Source organism: Vulpes lagopus, chromosome 2 (genome assembly GCF_018345385.1).
Source record: "Vulpes lagopus strain Blue_001 chromosome 2, ASM1834538v1, whole genome shotgun sequence".
Lineage (NCBI taxonomy): Eukaryota > Metazoa > Chordata > Mammalia > Carnivora > Canidae > Vulpes > Vulpes lagopus.
Window position 1 is genome coordinate 74589254 of NC_054825.1, and position 25484 is coordinate 74614737.

General features: G+C 52.7%; 1 protein-coding gene across 4 annotated transcripts; it reads left to right on the top strand.

Annotated features, from left to right (window-relative positions):
* Positions 1-260: 260 nt before the first annotated feature.
* On the top strand, positions 261-21634 carry BMF (Bcl2 modifying factor). 4 transcript variants are annotated; one of them, XM_041744623.1, is made up of 5 exons: positions 261-386; positions 780-907; positions 3115-3411; positions 4893-5053; positions 17650-21634. In XM_041744623.1, exons 3-5 carry the CDS (start codon positions 3120-3122, stop codon positions 17749-17751), a joined length of 555 nt encoding a protein of 184 aa, XP_041600557.1. In that variant the 5' UTR covers positions 261-386; positions 780-907; positions 3115-3119; the 3' UTR covers positions 17752-21634. The 4 variants fall into 4 exon arrangements, with proteins under 4 accessions (XP_041600557.1, XP_041600559.1, XP_041600556.1 ...); XM_041744625.1 differs by lacking the exon at positions 261-386 and having other exon boundaries at positions 476-907; positions 4893-4990; XM_041744622.1 differs by lacking the exon at positions 261-386 and having other exon boundaries at positions 482-907.
* Positions 21635-25484: the final 3850 nt, after the last annotated feature.

Below are 25484 nucleotides of genomic sequence, written 5' to 3' on the forward strand. Positions count from 1 at the left end.
CTCAGGGTTTGCACTGAGATTTCCGGTCCTTCCCGGGCTTGCACTCCGGGTCGGAATCTGCGCGGACTACGGCTCTCCGATTGCGTTTCTGGCGGGAGCCGGAATTTCGCTCGGCCCCTTGCAGTGTCTCCAAGGGAAGGTCGGTACATTCGCGACGGTCCCTGGCAGCCGCCCAGCCCGGGACTCGGGGCTCCGCTCGCCATTGGCCGCCGGGGGCGTGACGCGCCGGGGGCGGGGCCTCATCAGCTGTTTGCGGGATGCCCCGAGCGGGCGTATTTTGGAAACAATACCGCGCGGTGCACGGCGGCCTCCTCCCGCGCCGGCCCGCCAGCTGCCGCCGCCGCCCCTGCCCGCGCCTCCCGCCTCCCGCCACCCGCCGCAGCCCGGTGAGCGCGCGGGCGGCCGGGGGCCGGGGGCCGGGCGGAGCTGGATCGCACGTCCTCGGGGAAGTGGGGCGAGGAGTCGTGCTGCGCATGGGGGCCCGGGAAGGGTTGGGCTGCGGGCGTGTGGGGGGACCATGAAGGGCCGGAGCGCCGGGGTGCGGGAACGGGGTGCAGGACCCTTATCTAGGTGCGCTGCTCCGCGAGGGAACTTGGGGGCAGTAGCGTTTCAGACAGCAGCGAGTTGGGTCCAGGTGGGCAGGGGAAGCTGCGGTTCACTGCTTAGCAGCCCTGGGCTCCCGAGAACGGCCCGGCCTCTGGATCTGACTCCGGGGTAGGACAGGGAGTGGGGGGGCGTCCAGCCTCCCCGCGGAGTCTGAAGGCTCCTCTCCTTAACAGCTGGGCTCCTTCCCTCCTTCCCAATTGACTCTGGGCGCCAAGCCCCCGAGTGCTCGTCACGCTGGACCCTGGCGCGGAGCCCTGGCACCACGACTCGGAGGCCGAGACTCTCTCCTGGAGTCACCCAGGTCTGCTGTGTGTCGTGTGGGTGTGTACGCATGTATGTGTGCGTTCCCAGATTTTAACTCCTGCGAAACCTCCGAGTGCCTGGCTATTCTCCTAGGAGGAGGAGGAGTCTTAAGTTCAGCATCCCTCTTACAGCCCTTCCGGGGCTGAGATGGTTCCAAAGCGGGCTTTGGTTCCCCTTTGCTAGGAATAAAACCTTCCCAGGCAGTGCTCTCAAGAAGTGTGCTCCTCCTACCAGTTTGGACATCACCTCCTCAGCTCAGGCGAAGAGGAGCAGAGGGTCTCTTTACCCTATCCCAGTTTACGCTTGACTTTGCCTAGCACCCCTCGGGAGGCTCCCACGTACAGAGGAGCCACCTGCAGTTCTTGTGGAGAATGGGTAGGGTCCCCAGGGCTTGCAGAGACACACCCTATGGCTGCATTTCCCCCACAGTCCAGTCCAGGCAAGGGTTGAACTTTGGGGCCTTGCTGGGTGGGGGAGGGGGAGGCGACTGGCTTCAAAGGAAAACCCAAGACAATGACTCCTGCTTGTGATTAGCTTTGGAGGGCCCCCTCTTAGGCTGGGATTGCCAGTCTGCAGAGAGAAGGCTGAAAGGCTGGAGAAGAGCCCCTGCCAGGTGACTGGCAAGACAGTACTTGGTCCTTTCAGCAAGAAACTTTGTTTCCTGGTGCTGATAAGCTGAAGATCTCCTACCCTCCTTTGGGAAACGCTTTCCAAAGAACACCGTGTGCCTGTTTTGCCATCCAAGCTGGCATCTCCTCACTCACCAGGGAAGAGGGCAAAGATAGGGTCATAGTAGCTCATGGACTGGTTGGGATGGAGGGAAGGTTGAAGCAAGCGCCTCGGAGAGAGCTTGCATTTTGGAAAGCCAAGTTTCTGAATTTAAGTGAGATTCCTTTAAGTATCTTACCAGCCTACAGACCATTTGGCTTGTTCTTCAAAGGCAAGAAAGAGACTGGGAGACAGAATTCCCAGGGGATCTCTAATTGAATCTGGCAGTGACAAACAGTATCTCTCTGAATCCCAAACCATTCAGGTAGTTGTTGCTTCTGGCTGCCCCAGGGACCCTAACAAGTTCCTGGTGTGTGTGTGTGTGTGTGTGTGTGTGTGTGTGTGTGTAGGGGGCTGAGTTGGGAGCTCAAGATGCTGGGTGGCTCCAAGCTCAGATTTCCAAGAACCATCAGGTGGAGCAAGAGGAACTTCTTTATTACCAAGAAACTCCTATCAACAACCTGAGTAGTACAGAGACAGTGAGTGAGGTCACAAAAAGAGGGCTGAATTTCACTTCCTTCTGTGAGGAGGGTTAGACCAATCTCAGGTTCAGTGCCGACAGGAATGGTAGGTAGACTGTGGGCAAAGAAGATTAAAGTCATGGAGACGAGTGAGTAGGCTGAGCTGGGGGAGGCTGGCCACATTGCTGGATGTTGGACCTACCCTCTAGGCCAAGCTGTGGTGGGCAGATGGCTCTGCTCTGTTGGGAGGCCAATGACTCACTTGGGTCTTTCTGCCCTCTCTCCCAGGACCCACTCTTACCACACCGTGGAGCCTGTTTGTTGTGTTGAGCAAGCAGGGGGTGGAGACTAGGGTAGATCGGCAGCTGGGCGGGGCTTAGCAGGTTTGGAGGGAACCTGGCTGCCCTAGAGTTGCTGGCTTTTGTTTTTGCTGCTGAGCCTGGAGCTCAGTTCAGACTGAAATGAGAGATTGGTGGTTACTCCTCAGGGCAGTGAGTGAGTGTGTGTGTGTGTGTGTGTGTGAGAGAGAGAGAGAGAGAGCGCGCGCGCGAGCACTGTGTGTACAGCCAGTCCCAGCACCCTCTGCCCTCCCATAGCCACTCACAGGGTCTGGTCTTGTTGACATTTCCCCAGGTGTCCTGCATGCTTGTAGCTGTTGATCATACCCCTGCTAGTGCTCAGAGTCAATAGCAGTCAGACTTCATGACCGGAACCAGCCTGGGTCAAGAGAAAAGACCAAGGTGGGGGGTGGCTCCCGGAAGGCCCAGGGAAGAGGTATGGAGCAGTGAGGCTGTCTTCAGCCTTTGGGGCCTGTGTCATCCTTGGTAGTACTTTATCACCGGTTGTCTGTCATCAGTACCTGGCCCTGCTCACCCAAATAAGAAGGGGAAGCAGGAAAGAAAAAAGGGGAGGGGAATCCCTCAGCTCTGGCCTGGGTAGAAGCAGCATCCCAGAGGCCTGCATTGTGCTCTAACAGGGGAGATGGAGCCGCCTCAGTGTGTGGAGGAGCTGGAGGATGATGTGTTCCAGCCAGAGGATGGGGAGCCGGGGACCCAGCCTGGGAGCTTGCTCTCTGCTGACCTGTTTGCCCAGAGCCAGCTGGACTGCCCCCTCAGCCGTCTGCATCTCTTCCCTCTCACCCACTGCTGTGGCCCTGGGCTTCGACCCACCAGCCAGGAAGACAAGGCCACCCAGACCCTCAGTCCGGCCTCCCCAAGTCAGGGTGTCATGCTGCCTTGTGGGGTGACCGAAGAGCCCCAGCGACTCTTTTATGGTGAGTGCTCTTAGCCTCAGGACTCCTCCCATAGAGACTGGGGGAAAAGAGGGGACTTCCCCTCCCCAAACGTGCACTTTGTTATTTCCTTCCCCAAATTGAATAGCAGGGGCTATTGATTCCTCGATTCTTGTCATTCTGCTTCTCTGCTTGTCATTGCTCTTCACCTGTGCTCCTTAGGCACTGAGAAGGGCAAATTGCTATGCCTGCCATCATTTCTGCCTTTTTTGTCCCTTTCTGCAGGGATCCTTGGGTCTGTGGTACCTTTTGGGATTGGAGAGTGGGTACCTGGGCCTTGAGTTTTACATCCTGTGGCCCGTTGAGTGGCCCAGCCTTTTGTGTCCTGGGAGTGATATGCCTTTTGTAAATTGGCCAATGTGGCCCCAATGAAGGTTGGGAGATCTGTGTGAATCGCTGTTGACACTGAAGGGAAAAACCCGGCCCTTTCTGGGAGGGGAAGATTCCTGAAGGCAGAAGGTGTCACTTGGGACTTTCTGTGCTTGGAAGGGGAACTAGAGAAAGAGGTTGGGCCTGCCGGGGCTCGATGCCAGTAGAGAGGCTGTTTCCAAGGCTCAATCAGACAAGACCCCTTCATTTGTGGGCCTAAATGGTTTGCTTTATGAGTAACATGCCCTCCTCTGGCAAAGGGACAGGGTTAGACACTTAGTCGGCTTTCTTCTTTTAGCGCAATAGCTTATGGAGGGAGGGGAAGGGCTTGGAGGCGAACTTGCTGTGTCTGATGGAGCATATTGAGAAGACGCTGCAGTCATTCCCAGAGGGAGCTGCCCTGCAGTTCTTTTTGGAGTTTGAGGAGATGGATAAGGCCGGCAGGGAAGAAGGAACAGAGGAAGAAGGCAGGCAGGCAGGCAGGCACCCCTAGCGGCAGCTCGACTGCCAGCACTGGGGTAGGGTGCAGCGCTGGTCTCTAGCTCTTGCGGTCTGGCCTGGGGCTCCTCCAGAGAGAAACTTGGCTATCCAGTGGGTCTGAAGAGTTTGCTCTCCCTAGTTTTAGTACCATTGTCCCGAGCTGTGGGACCTGGGCCCAGCCAGAGGAAAAAGTGAAGGCACATTTTGGTTTTCTCTTTCTCTGCCTTGCTTTGCTCAACCCAGGAACTCTGGAGAGCTGCCTCCGGTGCTTTTCCAGAGAAGAGCTTCAACCTGCTACTGCATGAAAAATAAATTGTGGTCAAGCATAGCTTGGTAAATAAAGACAGAAGGCTGGCAGGTTCACCCACACATACTACTTGTACCCTGGCACTGCCTGTGAATGGAGAACTACAGGGAAGGCTGGGACCATTGCCTCCCGTTCTCTGAACGGCAGCTTTTAGACGCCTGGGCAGCCAGCAGATCTGTCTGTCCAAACCTGGCAGAGCGCCCCGATAAAGGCCTCGGCCCCAGGTCTCAGCAGGGAGCGTCAGGCACCTCGGGATGGATAGTGGAGTTGTGGAGAATGCTGAGATGTGGGCCCTCTGTCTTCGCAGGCAACGCTGGCTACCGGCTCCCTCTCCCTGCCAGTTTCCCTGCAGGCTTGCCTCTCCTCGAGCAGCCCCCGGAAGGGCAGTGGCAACATCGAGCAGAGGTACAGATTGCCCGAAAGCTTCAGTGCATTGCAGACCAGTTCCATCGGCTTCATATGCAGCAAGTAGGCACGGGAGCTGGGCTGGGGCGGGAGGAGAGTCTGCAGGGGCTGGGGGCTGGGGGTGGACCAGGACCTGCCTCAGCCACTCTGTGTCTGCCGGGGCCCCAAGGACATGGTCCCGGGGTCTTGGCCTGGGCTGCTGTGGTTCCCGTGAACTGGGTGGGCCCAACTGTCCGGGCACTCCTGCCCTCTCAGAGCTCCAAGTGGGTTACCTGCCGCCCCTGGGCTCAGGCTTCCTAAGAGCCGTTTGTCCCTCCTGGGGCAGGAAAGCCCCGATCTCTCCTGGGGAATGGGGTGGCTTCCCGCAGCCTCATCTGACACACCGCGTCTGCCCAAGGCCAGGTGGGGAGATCGCCCCTCATGGACCTCAGGGGAAGATTCCCAGGGAGCCGCTTTGAAGCCGGACAGTTGGGGGGGGCGCCTGGCTGAGGTGCCCTGGGAGCCGGGTAACCGAGCCGCCGAGGGATGGGCCTGAGTGGGGGAAAGTGGTGGAACCGGTTGTAACCTGACACTTTCCAGCTGGGGAGGCTGCTCCTCATTGTCTCTGTCTGGGAACCGGGACCCGGGACTCTGGAGAGCGGACCTCGGAGAGTCTCTCCAGACGGGCGGCCCGCGCTTGGCCGGCAGCCTGGCACCAGCCCCGCCGGGGCGGAGCATCGCGTGTCAGCAGAGCATGTGGCCGAGTCCGGCAACAAAGGCGGCGGCTGGCGGGCTCGTGCTGCAGGAGCCCTCCGGGCCGCGGGCTGGAGGCGCCCGGCCCCGCGGCCTGGGCCCGGGCTGGCCCCCAGGCACTTAACCCTTCCTCCCTGGGCAGCGCTCCAGAGAGCCAGCCCGGGGAGGGACCAGGGAGGGACCAGGGAGGGACCAGGGAGGGACGGGAGCCCAGGGCTGAATCCGTGCTGGTACCGCCGCCAGGGGAGCAAAGGCACGGGCCACCTGGAACTGAACACATTCCCTGCCTCCGGGGCGGTCCTAGCGGGCAGTGTGTGTGTGTGTGTGTGTGTGTGTGTCCAGAATCAAGAGAATTCCATCATGATTGGGCAGACCCGGAGTCGAGATGGGTGACACCAGGTGATCACAGTAGGTTTGACCTCAGGGCCAATCCGTTGCCAGCCCCAGGGGAGAGAGAAGTTGTCTTTTGGTCTCCTGAGAACAGAACATCAGGGTTAGATATGGTCAGTGCCTTCTGCTGAGGAGTTCTGAGGGAAATCTGGGGCTAGACCTCGTCCCTGGGTGGGTCTCCCAGCCCCTATTAATCGGGAAGAGAGGTGGCCCTATGCTTAGGTAATAAGGCAGCCTAGCTTCTGGCCCCAGGCTCCAGTCCCTAGTCCCTCCTTTGATTGTTTTCTGGAAACTTGGCTTCGAATCTCTCCTTAGGTCCATGTGTGGACTCACTCTGATTCTTGATTTCCGTTTCTTGGCCTCCTTCCTGCCCATTCACTCTTGCCTGGTTATACAAGCCTAGGGCTGAGACCAGTTCCCAGCTCCCAGTCCCAGTGCTGGAGCTGCTGGAGGACACACGGTGGCTGGGGGTCTCCTAGATTCATCTAGAGGACTGTCTGGAAGGCAGCCTTTCTCAATCCCGGTAGACCTAATCTCTCTCAACAGTTGTTTCCCATGCATTGGTGAGCCCCTGTAGGCTTGGGAGCAGGCTGTGAGGACAGGACTAGAACATAGCCCAGGGCCCTTTCTTCATGACTCAGTCCTGAAAAGGAGGAGACAGTGTTCATTCCAAGATTTGATCCTGCTCTTTGCTGCTTGGCATCACTTCCCCCAGGTCAGGGCTGCCTCCTTGAGGGTATCTTTCAGCTATCAGCCAGAGCCACCCTGGCCTGGGAGGAGGAGCAAGCAGCAAAGCCAGAGGAGAACCATAGGCAAATCTCCCCTGCTCTGCACTTGACCCCATACTGGCTCCTGAGGTCCCTGTGTCCCTTGGCCCCCTGGCTGCTGTCTACTCCTACCTCATAGTAGCAGGAGGCTGGTCAGCTAAGCCTTTCTAGCAGAGCTGGTTTTCCCAAATTTTCCATTACAGAGAACCAAACATTTTTGTCTGTGGAATCCTCTTGCTTTTAACCCCGTCTTTCCCTCTAACCCCACTCACAGACCTTCTCTGGGAGCTCCTACGGGAAAGGCTAGGATAATTTTCTTTCCCTATTCCCTTCCTTTGCAGGCAGAGAAACTGAAGTACTAGGAAGTGGTTTAGGATTAAGTCTCTAGGCTTTTTCTTTTTTTTAATTTTTTAAATTTATTTATGATAGTCACACACACACACACACACACACACACACACAGGGAGAGAGAGAGGGGAGAGAGAGAGGCAGTGACACAGGCAGAGGGAGAAGCAGGCTCCATGCACTGGGAGCCCGATGTGGGATTCGATCCCGGGTCTTCAGGATTGCACCCTGGGCCAAAGGCAGGTGCCAAACCGCTGCGCCACCCAGGGATCCCCAGTCTCTAGGCTTTGAATCCAAGGTCAAGAAGGTCCAGATTTGAATACCCGTTCTACCACCTACTAGCCATCAGGAAGGCACTTGACGTTGCCAAGTCCACATCGTCCTCTTCTGTAAATTAGAGCTAATAGCACAGAATTTTATTGTGAAGATTAAGTGAGAAAATACCAATGAAAGCTCCAGGTACACAGTAGGTACTTGTTAATGCTTGTTTCCTTTTGTCTGTAAGCCTGATCGTCCCTCACATTTGTTCTTGTCAGTTCACAGTACATTTCCCACGCCTCCCATCAGGCTGATCCCTTAGCAGAGCTGCTTCCCCTGAGCTCCCCTCCACCTGCCCTACATAGAGAAATTTGTGTCCAAGCTGTTCAGTTGTGGACCTCGGCCTTGTACATTTCTCCACAAAGAAATGATGGCCATCCCCCATTGTCATAGGTTGAGTTTAGGGAGTGAAGGAAATGCAACCCAAGTGGCAGTAAGGTGTTGGGAGGGCTTAGCCATCTCCTTTCTCCTCAGATCTGGGATGGTGTCCCAGGGCCAGACAACGGCCATTGGTCCCTGAGTCCTGTAGGGAGTGTGAGTTGCCACTTTTGGTCCCCAGTTACAGACCCTAGTTATTCTATTTGTGTATCAGGGGAATACTTCTTCCTAGGAGATGTGGAGCAGAGGGGCTGGGAGGTACAATGATGGGGTAGTGTGTTGTAGCATGGCATTTTGGCAAATTGAGTGCATCAACTTGACCCCAGATTCAAAAGGTTCCAAGTTCCACTGGATGTTGGATCTCAGTTTTTGCTGGCCATAAGCCCTCCCAACATATATCCTAGGGAGCATGTAGGGTGGGCATCTAGCCTGGTTACCTGTGTGATCTCTTCAGGGTGGCTCCTCTGGATGGAAGGGCAAGGATTTGAAGGCAGAAGATCACTGTCAGTAAGGCGCTTTTTATCAGCAGTTTGGGTCTCCAAAGCAACAGGAGAGTTGAATGCTAGGTGATTGGAGGTAAAAGCCTTTCCAAACCCAATCAAATGCCCCACCTTCCTTTGGGTCAGGAGTAGAATGTTCCCCTCTTTTTTTTTTTTTTTTTTTAAGATTTTATTTCTTTATTTTAGATAGAGAGAGAGAGAGAGAGAGAGAGAGAGTGTGTGTGTGTGTGTGTGTGTGTGTGTGTGTGTATGTGTGTAGGGGTAGAGGGAGAGGTACAAGCAGACTTCCTGCTGAGCACTGAGCCTGATATGGGATTCAGTCTCATGACCCAAGATCATGACCTGAGCTGAAACCAAGAGTTGGACATTCAACTGACTGAGCCACCCAGATGCCCCTGGAAGGTTCCCCTCTTTGTTCCTCTGCAGCAGATGTCTGGTGATGTGCTTGCCATGGCCTACCTTGACTCAGGCTCTGTGAAGTTACCTTGGTATTTCTGTGTCTATCCAGCTTTTGCAGGGAAGAGGAGGTACAGGTTAGCTTCCTCACTGTGTTCATGAGCTGCTGGGGTCAGAAGATGTGGGTTCTACTTTCATTCTATTCCACCTGCCACAGTCTTCTCCAGCATGGGCCTAAGAATGGGCAGTAGCTTCTGTCCTCCTCCTCTTAGGAAAGTCTCCTATCCCAGTGGCACCACCTTGAAATTTATGGGGGTTATTTCTGGGCAATGTTAAAAAGCCAAGAATCAAAAAAAAAAAAAAAAAAAAAAGCCACTGTAGACCACTGAGTGAGTAAAACCACAAGAACATTGGAATTCTTTGAGTTGGAAATGGCTTTTTCAGTTGGACCAGGAGTGGCTTCATTCAGAATAGTCAAATTTGGAAATTCCCTGAACAGTAATTAGACTTTCTGAAAAATGAAATCTGAAGAAAATGTCAGCCACTCACTAAAAACTATCTTTAATTGCAATATTCCAGAAAGGATCCTATACTTAAAGGTAGACTCAGGTTCAAATCCTCCCTCTGTCACTTACAAGCTTTCTGTCCATAGACAAATCATTTAACTTCTGCGCCTCGATTTCTAATGCTTACTTAGCAGAACAGATGTGAAAGCCCGTTGGAGATTGTAGTACCTATAACTATTAAGGTGTGGGCAGTTTAACACTTTGGGAAACGTGCCAAAAGATGATTGTAGGATTTTGCTTGGGCCTGTCTTTATAGTTCTTGGGGAGCTCGTTTGGAAGTCGTACCCAGAGTGGTGTTTACATCTGCCAACAGCCTGGATCCTTTGTTCAGGGGCCCTTGAGTGCTGCTACCTGACCCTTTGAGATGCCTTCCTTGTTGCTAAGTGGTTTTGGGGGGGCTCAGACTGCGGCTAATGAGGTTGTTCAGGCCCTAGATGTGGCAGCCCTGAGTAGGAGCCCCAGGGCTTCACCTTAGAGTGAGCCTGTCCCTGTGGAGCCAGCCTCTGTTCCAGCAGTGGGAGGTCTACCTAGGAGAGGGCTGGGGGCTGGGGGAGGCTGGGGAGGGGGGTGTGTTGCTGGGGAGGGCTGCTGTGCGTGAGAGCCAGGCCGGGGCTTCGGGGCCCTGTGTTTGCTCTGTGGCTGGCTCTGTTTATATCGCTCACTATATTTAGCTTCTGAGTCATCAGCGTGGCTGACTAGAGGCCGAGTTCCCCACACAACTCTGCACCTGACTACTCTCTCTTCCAGGAGAAGGGCCTTATAGTCCCGGATAGTTCATTCCCTCCCCACCAAGCTGGGCCTTGGGGATGGGAGTTGGCTTTTTTTTCCCCCTTAAGGGTGAAGGGGGTGATGGGAGGAGGGGCTGGGAGAGGTACTAGAAAAGAAGGATGAAGAAAAATGTCTAGTTTGCCTTTTGATCACGTCTGGCAACCAAGAGGGCATGTTCCATGACCAGAACGAGAACAGTGTATGTGGCGAAGAGGAGGGTCCAGCCTTCTTCCATACTTAGCTTGCCTTGTCCTGCCTAGGGAACTGGCCTCAGACAGGCTGAGAACAGCCAGCTGCTAAGGCTCCAGTTTGGGAGCCAGAGCTCTAGGGTTCCTTTTCCACAGTCTTGTAGACCCACAGCAAATCTGGCAGTCCTCCGTCCTCTGTCCCTTACTTATGCCTGGAGCACCCACAGCAGGTTTTTTTCTTGAGTTCTTAAGTTGTCTGATAGTTTGATGGAGCAGTTCTCAGGCTGAGGGAGCCAGAGCCATCTCTGTGGGAGGATAGGTAGGGGCCCCAAAGGCTCTGGGGATCTGAGTGGTGGACACAGCCCTATCCCCTCCCCCATCTCTATTTCCCTCCCCCATTTCCCCCCTTCCCCCCCCCTCCCCCCCCCCCCCCCACACACACACACACAGCTGAAGCCAGTGGCCTGCAGTTGCATAGAGGAAACCCTCCTGTCTTCCACTGAGAACCAGTGGCTCCAGGCTACCCCTTCTTCCCTGGAGAAGTGATTGGTGTTGCCATGGTGGTGTGGCTTCAACGTCCTGTTAGCACTACTGGCTGCGCTGAGGAAGCTCTTGGCAAGGGGTTATTTTTTTCTTTTTCCGTTTTGCCACGTTGCCTGTTACTCCGGCCGTCTGGGTCAGAAGCATTCTTAGGGCAGTGGGCCACTGGGCCCAAGGGGCTGCCCTGTGGGTTTCAGAATCCCTTGGTCAGCCTGGCAGCCTGGATTTCTGAGCCCAGCTGCCTCTAGCTACCTTGGCCCGTCTCAGAATGAAAAGTCAGGGATTTCCCCAGGACTGCAGCAGTCTGTTTAGAAGATAGCACTCCTCCACCCCTGGACCTCTCTGAGGAAGAGGATGTTGAGGGAGGTGTCGGGGAGGTTAAGGGAGGCCCAGGTTTTCCTTGTCCTCCATGGGGAGTGAGCTGCTCCCTCTAGTCACCAGGCCCATCGCTTTATGTGTATTTTTCTTGTTTGATCACCTCCTACTTCTGGACCCGATCATCGCTGTTTTATAGAAAACAGGTTCAGAGAAGGGAGACAGCCCAGCACGCCCAAGTTATGCTGTCAGTGGCTGTGCTGGGAGCCATACAGATCTGATCAGTCCTAAGACTCTAGTCTTCCCACCACCCATCACTGCTTCCAGGCACCTCCTGGCAAACAAGAGCATGAAGGAGCACCCACTTACTGCCCTGACCTGGCCCTGCCTCCCATAAAACTTACTTCTATGCTTTTGTTTTCTTCTGCTCAGATTATAGAATAATCAAGGGCAGTTTGCATCTCGCTCATCTTTGTGCCTTTCATAAGCCTTTCCCCCAGTTGGGGGCTTGATAAAAGCTTGCTGAATTGAGCAAAAACATCTCCTCAATTTCTTCCAAGTTGAATTTTCCTGAAGTCTTTCTTATCTCTATTCCTGTTCTTGGTGGCAAGGCTGCCCCGCTCAGCCTCCGCCAGGGTGGGTTTAGAGCAGCATGGAGACAGGGGAGAGGTAGGAAAACATCACTCGGAAGAGAATGTTTCTCCCTGTAAAACAGGGCATGCGAAATTCTGCATTTTAAAGAAACCAAGTGTGGTTTCAGAACATGACCTGAAGTCATCCTTTCAGAGCAGTTTTTAGCTTTATTTCTGTTTGATCTTCAGTTTGCTCTGCCTCTGGAAGGTTTATGTTTTTCTGGTCCACAGCATCCTTACTAAATAGTTAATGATCTGGAAACAATGTCTTTAAACATACTAGGGGAGCCGTTCAGTGGTGATTCTCTTTGAAAAGTTAGTACTACTTTCCACAGTGTGAATAAATACACTGTAATATTTTAGTAGAAAAACATAGCTATGGAGTTAGAAGACAGGGGTCTGAATAACCCCACCGCCCACCCCCAGTCCCTGCCAACTAATTTGCTTGGAGGGATGTTTCTGAGCCTTTGTTTCCCCATCTGTAAAATGGGATTAATAATATGTGTCCTTCCTGTGTTCCACATCTTTAGGAAGAAGATATGGGTAGATTGGAAAGTACTCTCAGTATAAGATACTATGAATCGCTGTCTATTTGGTAAAATTGGCAGGGTTCTTTTCGAGCAGGGCCACAGTATATGGGTGCTCTTTCCTCTAGTCCTTCGGGGGTGAATTAGCTTTTGCTGAAGCATCTGGAATACTGGTGACACACAAAGCGCCCAGAGGGTGTGAATTGGATCCCAAGGGAGAGAGGCAGAGGGAGATTCTTATCTGAGGGAAGGGGAGGGAACACTGTGCTTAGGGCAGAGGCCACATGGGACAGTTTGATTTGTGTAATCCAACCTTGTCAGACACCACAGCCAGCTCTTTAAAAAAAAAAAAAAAAAAAAAAAAAAAAAAAAAAACAGAAGAAGAAGAAGAAAAGCCTTTTACTAGTTGGGCCTCTCCCCAGGCAAGAGGCTGATACTATCACATCAAGTACATCTTTAGACCTGGCCAGACATCACTTGTTCCCAGCCTCAGACAAGTGGGTTATCTTGCAAGGCTGACTTTTCTGTAGTCGGTCCAGTGTGCATTTGTTAAGTACCTACTGTGTGCCCAGTGGGGGTGACTTGAACCCTTGTCAGCTGATTGCCTTCATCCCCTGACCACAGCAAGAAAGTGGGACCGTCAAAGAAGAGCCCTGGGTCTCTAGTACCTGCCTATGCTGTCTTCACTGAAGAGGATATTTTTAGCCACCGGGTTGGATCCCTTTCCCACAGGGCATTCACCTCTCTTTTTTTTTCTCTCCTCTATGCCTGGGTCCCACCCTCTAAACTCTCAGTTTGAGGTCTTCTGGTGGAAACTTCAATCCCAATCACTTCTCGGGCTTTCGGCTAAAATCAAGTGGAAACTTCAATCCCCAGCAGCTCCCCATCCCTTGTGCCTCCATCTCCAATCCCTAAGCGCCCACCTTGACCACCTTCTTAGAACCCCCACTTCTTGCAGGTTTCTGGACTTAGAAGGGTACTCTAGCTAACTCTGGGAGAGGAAGGTCCTGCTCTGAGGGTTTGCACTCACTGATCTCGGGTGCTGCTTTCCATGCTGTACCATGAGCATGAGAGGCCAAGCCTACTCTTTCCTGGTTCCCCTTCCTTCTTCCCTGCTCCTCCACACCTTCTGCTGGAAGGACCCATGTTCTCTGGCATTGTGGTGTCTTTGTGTACTTCATCCTGTTCAGTGACTGTCGATTTCCTTCCTCCTTACTGTTTCTCTCACTGGCCTCCCTTCATGTCCTTTCTCTTTCCTTTCTGGTCAGGCCCTTTTGTGTAAATTTTTTTTTAATATTGTATTTGTTATTGATCAGGACATTCTTTGATAGTTTTGTTAAGTGCTTGGTTTCTTCATGATCAGGGCATTCTTTGATAATTTTGGTGAGATGCAGCTTGGTTTCTTTTCAGAAGAGGGCCTTTCAGGGATTGCCCTGTGGCAAGAGAAGGCTAAGTGGAATTTGTGTGGCATCTGCTTGTGCCCAGAGAAGGGACGACTGAGGCCATGGACTGGTTACCAGGCCCTGCTCTTACTGCTCTCTCAGCTGCCATGCAGCCAGCTTAACTCAGTACGAGGCAGCCTGGTCTCCCGGCCCACCCGGACCCTCTGATAGGCTGGCTGGATTCAACTGTTGGAGCTCGGAATTGTAATCCTGAGGGTAATTGTGGATGACAAACTTCACATCCCAAACCTCAGAATCGGAAAGCACCTCAGTGGTTTCCAAATGCTGGTCTGTGGCCTGGCTGCCTCAGAACCACCTGGGCAGGATTTACCTCTGGCTTGGCCAAGTCATTATTCTGATGAGAAGAGATTGAAAGAGACTGGAAAAAAAAAAAAAAAAAAAATAGAAGTGTTTTCTTCTAGGCTGCAAGAGCACAAGTGATTTTATTTTCTTCCCTCTCACTTCTTGTATTTTCCAATTTTTCTACAGTTAACATGTATTACTTTGATGACTAAAATATACAAACAATGTTACTTCTGATTTAAAAAACATTGCCCTAGGGCACCTAGTGGGCCTGGTCAGTGGAGCATGGGCCTCGAACTCAAAGTTGTGAGTTCGAGCCCCATGTTAGGTGTAGAGGTTACTTAAAAAATCAAAAGCTTAAAAATAATTAAATAAATAGAATAAAAAAATTAAAAATGTCACCCAGAGAGTTTGTTCAATGTACAAATTCCTGGACTGCTTCCCTGGGGATTCTGACCCAGTTGGCCTGGGTGGAACCCTGGGACTCTGTATTTCTAACAGCACCTCAGTGGATTCTGTGACACAGTCAGGTTTGGGAACTGCTGATCTAAAACCATGCTTGCATTTCTCTTACAAGGGAAGTGAGGACTCGCAGACAAGCTGGTGAGAATCTCCCGCCTACAGCCAGGTCCTCTGAGTCCTGGCCCAGGGAGCCACCCACCGCCCAAAGTGCCTTGTACCCTGAGGCCTGTTACAGGCAGAGGCTTGGGACTCAGGTTCTTTCCAGCGGTGGGTCTGTGGCCCTGCCTCTGTACCTAGGCATGCCTATGTCTCCCAGCAAGACCTCGGCCTTCCTCTCTGACAGCACGCTCTGGCCCATAGCTGCTTCTGGGTCCCCCAACTCCCCCAAATGATGGGACTGGGGGTGCTGCATTGCCCTCATCCCCAGATACCTCAGGGCCCCGGAAGTTACCCAGGCAGCCCCCATTAGGGGCATTTGGGGAAAAAAACTGAGGCATACAGAAATGGGATTGGCCCAGGCCCCACAACATATTGTGATCTCCCTTCCTTGGCCATTGAGCTATTTTGATAGGATTTAGAGAAGAGGAGAAGAAAGGGTCTGCTTTGGCATAAAGAAAGTTGTGTGGTGGTGCCCAGAGAATAATGATAATGGGTAAAGACATTGCTCTAGGGCCAGGTGGTCTGGATTCCATTCAGTCCCTGCCACTTAGTAGCCATGTGGCCAAGTTCTTGAACTCTCAACATTCCCGTCTGTAAAATAGGGATAATGATATGTAACAATCTCACAGGATTGTCCAGAAGGGCCAAAGGAGTTTAATGGAGTCTCCAAGTCACGTGGGGATCTTGTTAAAAATGCACATTCTGAGTCAGTAGATCTACATTTCTAGTAAGCTCCCAGGTGGTGCTGAGACTGCTGGTCCACGGACCAGCAGAGTCTTCACACTTTGTAGAAGACTCAGAGCCTGACACACTCAGTGCTACTATTCTTGTCATGATTGTGGCTGTTATTGTTACTTGGCCTTTTCAAACAGGCACCTGAGGAGACTTGGAATTCCAGCAGACAGGCGTCTCTGGGGACCAGTCTTTTCCTGGATTTTCCTCCTGTTCCGCCACATGACCTTTGCACCTGTCCCGGGCAGCAGCTGGGGGCGGGAAGCAGGAGGCGGGGTGCCCTGCCAGCTGCTGCAGGCAGGCCCGAGCCTTCAGGTTTTGCAGCTGAGGCTGTTTTCACGCTGCTTCACTCTAACCAGATTTTGTTAAGCCGGCTGTGTTTCCTCTTTTTACTCATCTTTGTTTACAAAACACAAGGAAGCCATCAGTCTCCCGCTGCAGTCTGCCAGGACTCCTCTGTGGCACACCCTGATTTCCCCTCCTGGCAGGAGCCCCAACTCCAGCTTCCTGGATGGTTTTCCAGCCTCCCTTCCTCAGGGGCAAGGGGCACACTGTGGCCCCAGACGAGCGTGGGGTTCACTTGGCTCGGCAGGGCCCTGAGGTCGGCCGCAGTCCACAGGTCACCTCTCTTAATTTTGTGGCCCAAGGCCGGTGGAGGCGGGTGGCCGGGGGGGGGGGGGGGGGGGCCTGGAACCTGCACAGGGCCTGGGGGAAAGTCCAGGAGGCCAGGGCCAGCCCTGCCCACAAAGCTCCAACGGTGTGGGCGCGGGACACCCGGGCTCACTTTCCATTCTGCCACTGATTTACCTTGTCCTCATCATCTGGGCCCCACATAGGGGCCCAGGCAGTGGTTAAAGACAGCCCGAGATCCCTGGGTGGCGCAGGGGTTTAGCGCCTGCCTTTGGCCCAGGGCGTGATCCTGGAGACCCGGGATCAAGTCCCACGTCGGGCTCCCGGTGCATGGAGCCTGCTTCTCCCTCTGCCTGTGTCTCTGCCTCTCTCTCTCTCTCTCTGTGTGACTATTTAAAAAAAAAAAAAAGACAGCCCGAGAAGGGCCCCGGCCCTGCTGTCCTTCACATGGCCACACTCACTGCGGGGCCCTGCCAGTGACCCCGGTCCAGCCCATGCTGGCTTCTTCCTGCACACTAGCTTTTCATTCCCCTCTGCACCGAGGACCGGGTGGAGAGGGCCCACATCCCGTCCTCCTGCCCTGACAGACAAAGAGAGGACAAAGGCCACCTCTTCCAGCACCCCACTCCCCTCGGAGCCTCTGCTGGCGCCCCCCCCCCCCTAAATGGTACCTGTGTGGGTGTGGCAGCAGCCCCAAGCCTGTGAGCCTCTGACCCCTGACCTTTGCCCCCAGCTTCCCTGCCTGACAGTAGGACCTGGGATAACCTCCAGAGAGTAGTGTGCATTCTTTGTTTTTGTTTTGTTTTCAAGTATGTTCTTGCTTAACGTTTAATTGGCCCCAGTCAGTAGGAAAGCGCTCCAAGAGGGATTATTTATGGCTTACTGTCAAGAGCAGCTATAAAAAGGGCAGCACTGAGCTGGAGATGCTGGGAAGGGAGAGAGGGCGGGCGTACAAGTGTATGCGTCTGTGTGTGTGTGTGTCTGTGTGTGTGCATGTGTGTGCGTGCGTGTTTGCACTGGATGAAATCAGATTTTTGCTGCCTCAGCAGTGTGGTTTAAATTGAAGATTAACCCTTTGACCTTCACAGTGTCAAATCACTTGCAGATGGAGGCTCCCCGCTTCCCCCCTTGTTCTCTGTGTTACTTTGGAGTTGGGGAAGAGAGGGGGGCACTTCTTCTCTTTCTTTCTGAAGAAAGTTTGTTGTTCATGCAGCTGAGGTTTGAGGGGCTCAGGAGCCAATCTGATTAAAAGCAGCACTTGGCTAAACTCTGGAAAATCCTGCAAGCAGGGGAAAACGTTTAATCCTCTTGTGCACAGTGCATAAAGAGCCTGGTCTTTTCTTTTTAATGTTAAAACTGCAATTGTTTTTTGGAGAACTCATCTCCTCCTCTTCACCACTCTTCTCACCCCTCCCCCCCCACCCCTGTCCCCCAGTTTGCTGTCCTGATAGGATTAAAGTGTTGCCCCTAGACACATCGATCTGAACTTTTATTGGGAATGATAAGGAGTCAGGAGTCGTCAAGGCTACAGGCTATGTTTAGGAATCACATTTTTTTTTTCCCTTTCAGCACCAGCAAAACCAAAATCGAGTGTGGTGGCAGATTCTCCTCTTCCTGCACAACCTGGCTTTGAATGCAGATGAGAACAGGAATGGGGCAGGTCCCAGGTGAGGCTGGGCTGCCCTCTTCGTTCAGGGCACCACAGGAAGGACGTTGGTTGACATCAAGAGGACTGACACCGTGTCTTATGAAGTGTATTCATTGCTGTTTTTTTGCGTTTGCATTTTAAAAGTGTCTCTCTGTGTACATAAGACATACCCAAGCGGGATATCGTTCCCTGTTCAGGACCTCGACCAGGAGTAAGGGCCTTTGTCAAACACTGTTGAAGTGGAGGCTGATGTGTCTGTGATGTGGGACCTCCCGAGGGCTCTGACACGTCGAGTCTTTCTTGAGCGGTTGTTGATGACCAGGTAGTGATGTGCTCCGGCGAGTGGACTGTAGTTTCTCCCAGGAGCTCGCTGAAGACATAGGAGATTGGATGAGACTCCTGGTTCCACCCGCACTATCAGCCTTCCACCATGGAAGGCCCGAGATCTGACAGTCACACTGCTTTAATCCCCCAGGGCCTTGGCCAGGGGCTTTCCAGCTGAGCGTGGCAACTTCCACTAGGCCAGTCAGCCAGCTCCATATCTGGGTTCTCCTTTGGCCCAGTCATTGCCTGCCTCAAGGGCTCAGGGATTCTTGCCCAGCCCCTGTCATCTCCAGCAGACCTCAGGGAGGGTTGGGTTTCTCCAAGGACCCCTCAAACATGCCGCAAAATGAACCAAACTTCCGGGTAGGCCTCAAGTCTTACTTGCTCCCACTCAGAGGCCCCGGGATTGGTCCTGAGGTGCAGAACCCTTGCCACCTCTGGCTGCCTGGGATACACTGGGTGTCAGCCATGGATGAGCCAAAGAGCCAATGACCATGCCATAGCCAGCAGCTTGTGCCTTTGTCAGCTCTTCTTTCAAAAGACCCAGCCAACGGACTGCAGGATGACATGGGGCTGGGAAGTGTGGTGGCCATCCCACCTGTGAGAGTCAGCCCTAGAGGAACCCAGACCCCTTGGTTTCCTTGGAAACGACATACCTCCTCCCGCTTAACCCCATTCCTTTTTCACACCTAGTGGGATATAGGAAGAAGCCAGCACTGTGGCTTTGTCAGCTGAAACATGTCTTTTAGAATCACAGGCAATGATTAGAGTGTGGAGCCGTCAAATTTGTCAAATTTGGGTACATGTTTCCTGTCTTCCTTCAGCTTCCAGCTAGTCCCGGGAATATCGTGCTCTGGAGCTCAGCAGGATTGCAGCTGCCTCTGAACTTCCCTTTTCTCCCTGCTGTGGCACTCATGGAGAGAATTTAAAGCAGCCAGGCTGGCAGCTCTGATAGCAGATGCGGGGAATCTGAAAAGACACAGGGAATCTGTTAACTAGACATGTAGAAATTAAATTATACTTTTTGCATATGTAAGAAAAGATAACATTGGTGCTAACATGAAGCAAGGCCCAAAGTAAAGATGGCTTCCTGGGCAGAGAAGACCTCAGGGCTACCCAAGGAAATTGGAGGAGTCCATGTAGACTCTCAAACCTGAAGAAGCCCAACAAGCTCCTACGGTTCTACAGAGAGGAGGTCTGCAGGAAGCATTAATCTACTGGATGTACAGTTGGGCAGGTTGTGCACTGCACAAGGGCACCTGCAGAAGAAGATAATGGAAGCTAAAATCCAGCTCATACTCTGCCCACTAGGCTATATGCCCTTGTCTTAGGCTATGTCTGTTCAGAGGAAGGGGTGTCGTTCCTAATTTGCACAAAGGTGCCATATGGGCTCACAGCAGCCCTGAGGTGAAGGACCTCAAACTGTATATTAGCCTTTGTTTTGTTCTGCTTGGATGTTCTGGAGGTATTACCTCTTCTTGGCTAGAATTCTGTTCTCAGGGTGTGTACCATGGTTTGTCTGCTAAGAAGATGGGTTCCTGCTTACCAGAAGGAACCCAGGGAACAGGTGAAGACCAACTCGGGGACACGCTGACCATTGTGAAATCCAGCCTTCTTTGTGTGTCTCCACAGCATTTTAGAATGTGCATTGGACATTGTTTTCCCTCTTCTGGACCAAGGCAGTGACAGGCAGGCTGCTGGTGTCTGCTTGAGCAGCACACAAGAAAACCAGGATTATTTCTGCCAGCCTCATTGAACCCCTCTTAGCGCACTTCCCTGCTGAGCTGAGTGAGAGAACAAATAAATGGTCTGGGGCCCAGTGCTGAGGCAAAACCACCAGCTTCGGAGATCTTGCCAGGCCCCGGGCAGGATGTCCTGTGGCCTGCTCTGAGAACTGAGCCCAGAGTTTGACAAGCCCACCTGAACATGGAGCCTGAGGCCAGGGGAGGGCAGTCCGACTGCACTGCCTCTGTCTTCTGGGAGGCCAGGAACTCACTCACTACCCTAAGCAAGCTAGGGCAAAATTTAAAACCCCCTCCTTCGCCCTTCCCCCCCAAAACACCCAGGAGGTAGATGGCCCCAGGAAGGAGAGCGGTTCCTCCTGGCTGGCTGTTTTTAATTGGCCTAGTAATCTAGACTGGCCCCTTCCCCCTCTGCCTGGTGAGTTGGTCTGAACATTCCTCAGGTCCAGCCTCAGGAGATGCATCCCTCCCTCTGGGCCCCCTTTCCCCATCCCCCACCCCAGGGAGCTTGGCTGTCTCTAGTTAGGGGGAGGAGAATCCGATTTGGAGGGAGGGAGACTCTGACCTGGCTCCTGACCTGTAACCAGCTGAAGACTTGTGGAGTTTTTGTGGTTTGCTGAGGGTGAGGGGAGAGAGGGGCTGGAAACCTCACTCTCATTATAGAAAAGCCCTGGAGGGAGGAAGCCTGATATTCAGGGTCAAGACAGGCCCTTCTGATTCAGAACCCTAGAGTTTCTGAAAGCGGATAGACAGAATGAGGGAGAGAACCCCACCCAGGCCAGACATCTGACTCCCTAAGTGAGTTGGAGGACCTGGCCTGGCCTCTCTGCCTTTGCCTGCTTCGAAGTTGGGGCTGCTGGAGAGCTGTCCCTGTGGCCTTTTCCTGCTCAGTGCGAGGGAGAGAAAGATCACCTCCCAGTGACCTCCCCAAGCCCTGAGGGGTGTGGGTCTGTGTCCAGAGCTTACGTGTCAGGCATGCTCCAAGCACTCAGAGGGGCCCAGCTGACTCGTCTCACTGGCCCCAGAGGCCCAGCCTCATCCCGAGGTGGCTCCAGCCTGGGCATGGAATTTTGGGGGGGTTGTTTGGGATGGTCCTGCCTTGACCTCCATTGGGGGATAGGGAGCCACTGCGCCTGCCCCAGTCGGCAGAGGAGCACACAGAGAGCTGGCAAGCTTGTGTCATTTGGTGGACTTGATGAAGAGGGGGTATGGACAGTGGAAAGCAGCAAGAACACAAAGGCTCCTGCCTCCACGGCTCTACGGGGCTTCTGGGAATCAACGTTCAGTCTGGGCTGCAAGAAGCTGCAGATCTTTGGTGGGAGGCTGGACCTTAGCTGGACCTGGTCTAGGAAGGGGATCACTTAGGAGCCCCCGAAGCCTCCTGGGTCCCCTGTGGGCAGGGGGTACCTCAGCTGGTGGGGACTTCAAGCTTTGAGGGAATAACACAAAGCTGAGCTCTTGGTTAGGTGCACCAGCCTTGCAGGCCACAGGGGCTGAGAGCTGGCCCTGGGACGTGCCCTGCCCCACTCCCTGCATGAGTGGCGGCCCCTCTCCCCGCTCTGTGAGCGTCGCCCCCCCGGCTGCCCCATCCCCGGGTCCACAGGGGCTGGCAGGGAGAGACCCAGTGAGAATGTAGCATTTTGTTCAGCCTGGGTTACTTGTCCTGGGTTCTAGGCACCCTGCCTCTGGGAGAGAGAGAAAGAGAGGGAGGGGAACAGGGACCCATTGGTTTTTTCACCTGTACAGAATATTTGGCTTTTGTTCTTCACATGCGTATATGTGTGTGTATATTTTCCCCCTATCAATTGGTACAATTTTTAATAAAACCATTTGAAACAAAGCTGGCCCCTCTTTTTCAAGGTGTGATGAAAATCCAGGGGGTCGGTTAGGGAAATCGAGTCTCCTGACTTCTTTCTGGCTGCTCTCCTGAGCTACCCCCAGGCTCCCGGCTTTTGTTAGGACGTCCTTTCCCCCCAGGAGTGGAGAAGAGCCATGCTGACCTCAGGGGAAGCAGCATGGGAGAGGCCCCAGGAGGTGGAAAGACAGGGGCTTTGGATCCAGACCTGGATTTGGATCCGGTCCCAGCCTCCCCCAGCTGAATGACCTTAAGCAAGTTGTGCCACCTCTCTGAGCCTCCAGCTCTTCCATGTGTACGTCAGCCTTGCCTTCTGCAGAATAACAGGGGAAGGGTGATGGCACTCTGCAGTGGCAGCCTCCACTGCCCACCATCCCCTCTGGTGTCTGGCTGGGCTGTGGCTTCCTTTTATCAGGGTAGCATCTCGGGAGGTATGGTCCTTGTAGGGGGACTGCTGGCCTGCCTTGCTCTGTGGATCAACGAGGTGTCTGACTCAAAAGGGTAATTTAAAGCCCTTGGGACGCCTGGGTGGCTCAGCAGTTGAGCGTCTGCCTTCGGCCCAGGGTGTGATCCTGGAATCCTGGGGTCGAGTCCCACATCGGGCTCCCTGAATGGAGCCTGCCTCTCCCTCTGCCTGTGTATCTGGCTTTCTCTCTCTGTGTGTCTCTCATGAATAGATAAATAATATCTTTAAAAAAAAATAAATAAAGCCCTTGACAGAATTCTGAAAATCCTCAGAAAAAAAAAAAAACCACTTCTGGTCTTATGCAGTGAGAGGAGGGTCTAAGGGCCAGCTGACCTTATCTGTGCAGGGGTCCCCATGATTTAGAAGGCCTTCAGCTGTCTGAGGGCCAGCTTTGGACTCCAGTTCCTGCCCTCAGAGACAGTGGGAGCTTTCATGTCAATTGTCATGCCTTACCTTTTCATTTTATGGATCAGTAAACTGAGGCCCAGAGAGGGGATATAATTTTCTATTTGGGCTCTTTAAATAGCTGAGTCAGTTACCCCATCCACCTAGGTTTCCATCTGGAAATTGTAGTGCTCTTGTCCAGATCTTCAGGGAAGCCAAAACTTGTCTATTTTTAATGCCAAAGAACTGCCTCCTATCCTGTAAAACATGGCACTTTTGACCAGTCTATATTTGGACAGAGAGATTTATTTTTACTGGAGTGTGGTAGAAGCGGGGCCTGGTGCCACATCCGGATGTTATTGTACATTGCACGTGCTGGGTTGCAGTTGAGCCCATTAAGCTGCTCCTAGGAGATACACAGGGAATTAGTAGGTGATTGGTGAGAGTAATGCCTTTCAAGTCATCCGCTGTGCTCGGTGGCCTGCAGTGGCTAGAAACCTCAAAGCTCACCCATGTCCCACCTTCTCCCTTCCTCTCTCTCTCTGATCCCTCCAGAGGAACTCCCTTGAGATGTTAAAGGCAGAGCCCGCTAAGTTTGAACCCAGGCTCTGTGGCTTGCCAGCAAAGTGGCATTGGGCGGGTCATAGAGTCTCTCTGTGCCTCGGTTTCCTCATCTGCAAAAGGAGAATAGTACTTATCTCATAAGGAAGGTTGCTGTGAGCATTAAATGTGTGAATGCATGTAGGGGGCTTGCAGTAGCACTTGATACATAAGTTTTCCATAAATGTTAGCCACCTTCAGCCCAGGGCTGGATCCCGGAGACCTGGGATCGAGTCCCACATCAGGCTCCCTGCGTGGAACCTGCTTCTCCCCCTGCCTGTGTCTCTGCCTCTCTCTCTCTGTGTGTCTCTCATGAATAAATAAATAAAATCTTTAAAAAACAAAACAAAACAAAATAATATTATTGCTTTTATTCTTATGATCTGTAGGCAGCTGACCCATAAGCTCTGAGCATTCATACTTAGAAAGATCTCTTGCAGAGCATCTGGGTGGCTCAGTCGGTTAAGCATCTGCCTTCAGCTCATGTCATGATCTCAGGGTCCTGGGATCAAGCCCCACGTCAGGCTCCCTGCTCAGGGAGGAATCTGCTTCTCTCTCTCCCTCTGCCCCTCCTCCTGCTTGTACTCTCCCTGTCTCTCTCTCAACTGAACAAATATAAAGTCTTTAGAAAAGAAAAGTCTTTTGTACCAATCCTCTAGTACCTCTGCCACATTGTCTTAGTATACATCTTTTTGCCTCAACAACTGCAGAGGCCCCTAACTGGTCTCTTTGCCAGCCTTGGCCCTCCCGAAGCACATTCCCTCACCACCAGGAGAACTTCCTAAAAGACCCAATCCCATCACTCCCCGCTGGAAAAGTTGCCCTAATGGATCAAGTCCACATTCCTTAGCCTGCCTCTCTAGCTACTCGCTTGTTAGTATTCTGTTTGTATTCTTGTGTTTGTGTTCTGCACAACAAATCATCCCAACCTTTTGCAGCGTAACACCGCTAACACTTATTATTTCACAGTTTCTGTGGGTTAGGGCTTCCACACCCAAGGTGGCTGCGTGTTGAGAGGCTAATACTAAGGTGGGGATTCCCGGATCCTGGAGCACCCCTTTAATTGACGTGAAGTCAACTGTCCACGCTCAGCAGTGGGGAGTGGGAGAAAGGGAAATAAATACACATAGTGATAGAGTGCCCTCCACTCGGTGAACATGTGCCTGGACTGAGTGTGTCATGGCAACACCCATGACGGTCCTTTCTTGGCCTCATATCACACCAGCATCTTATCACACTCCAAGATAAATGTTTCTGGTCCAAGATAGCCCTGAATGTCAGTGGTTTCCTCTGTTGCTCAACGAAGGCAACAGAACTCTCTTCCAACCTGAAGGAGAAGCTGGCTGGCTGGAATTTCCTGAGAAGTGATGTGTCTGCTTGTTGCACCTCAGGGGTGTCTAAATGGATTTCCAAGGGCATTTTCTCCTTTGTGTGATTTTTGCCTTACAGGAGGTCTTAGAGCCAGTTCCTGTGGAAAATGAGACTCAAGTGGACCACTTGACCCAGCTACCCAGCCCTTTAACCCCTACTTCCCAGGAGAAGTTTTTGCCCTCCTACATGGGCAGACTTGGTGTAGAATTAGAATTGGAAATGCCCTGAAGAGGTGGAGGAGAGTTAAGTGATGGAAGTGGTGTCCTGTCCAGCTTCTGCTTTTGCTGCTGTTCAAAGGTTTCTGGCTCCATGCTACCCTGAGGTGGATCTGTCACTCGTGTTTGAACAAACATCAAGCCCTGCACACAAGAGAGGACAAGATCTGCTGAGAGTCCGTGGTACTGCCTGAGCCCCTCACCATGAGTGAGACACCACTCCAAGCCCATGCACAGATTTTAAAAAAAAGGCCATGCTATCTCTGCCCTCAAAATTTTGTCTTAAAAGAAATCCAGTTGCTATGAGGCAGTGGAAACTCTACCTGACTAGGATCCAAGAGACTAGGTTTTTATTTTTTATTTTTAAAAGATTTTATTTATTTATTCAGGAGAGACACACAGAGAGTGGCAGAGACATAGACAGAGGGAGAAGCAGGCTCCATGCAGGGAGCCCAGTGCAGGACTGGATCCCTGACCTGAGATCACACCCAGAGCCCAAGGCAGATGCTCAACGGCTGAGCCACCTAGGTGTCCCAGGAGACTAGGTTTTTAAGCTGACTCTGTCCCTAACTGCCTCAATGGCTTTGGGCAGGGACACAACTTCGCCTCTCTGGTCCTTGGCGTCCTTCCTAAATTGGGTTAGGGCCAGATTGCGTTATCTACGACCCACCCAGCATTTTATTTAGTGGTTTCTTTGTTGGGTCTTGAGCTCTTCTGAAATTCTGCTGAACCTATATAAGAATCCTCTCCTCAGGAGATGACACAATATATACAGACTCAAGAATTTAAGGTTTCAGGA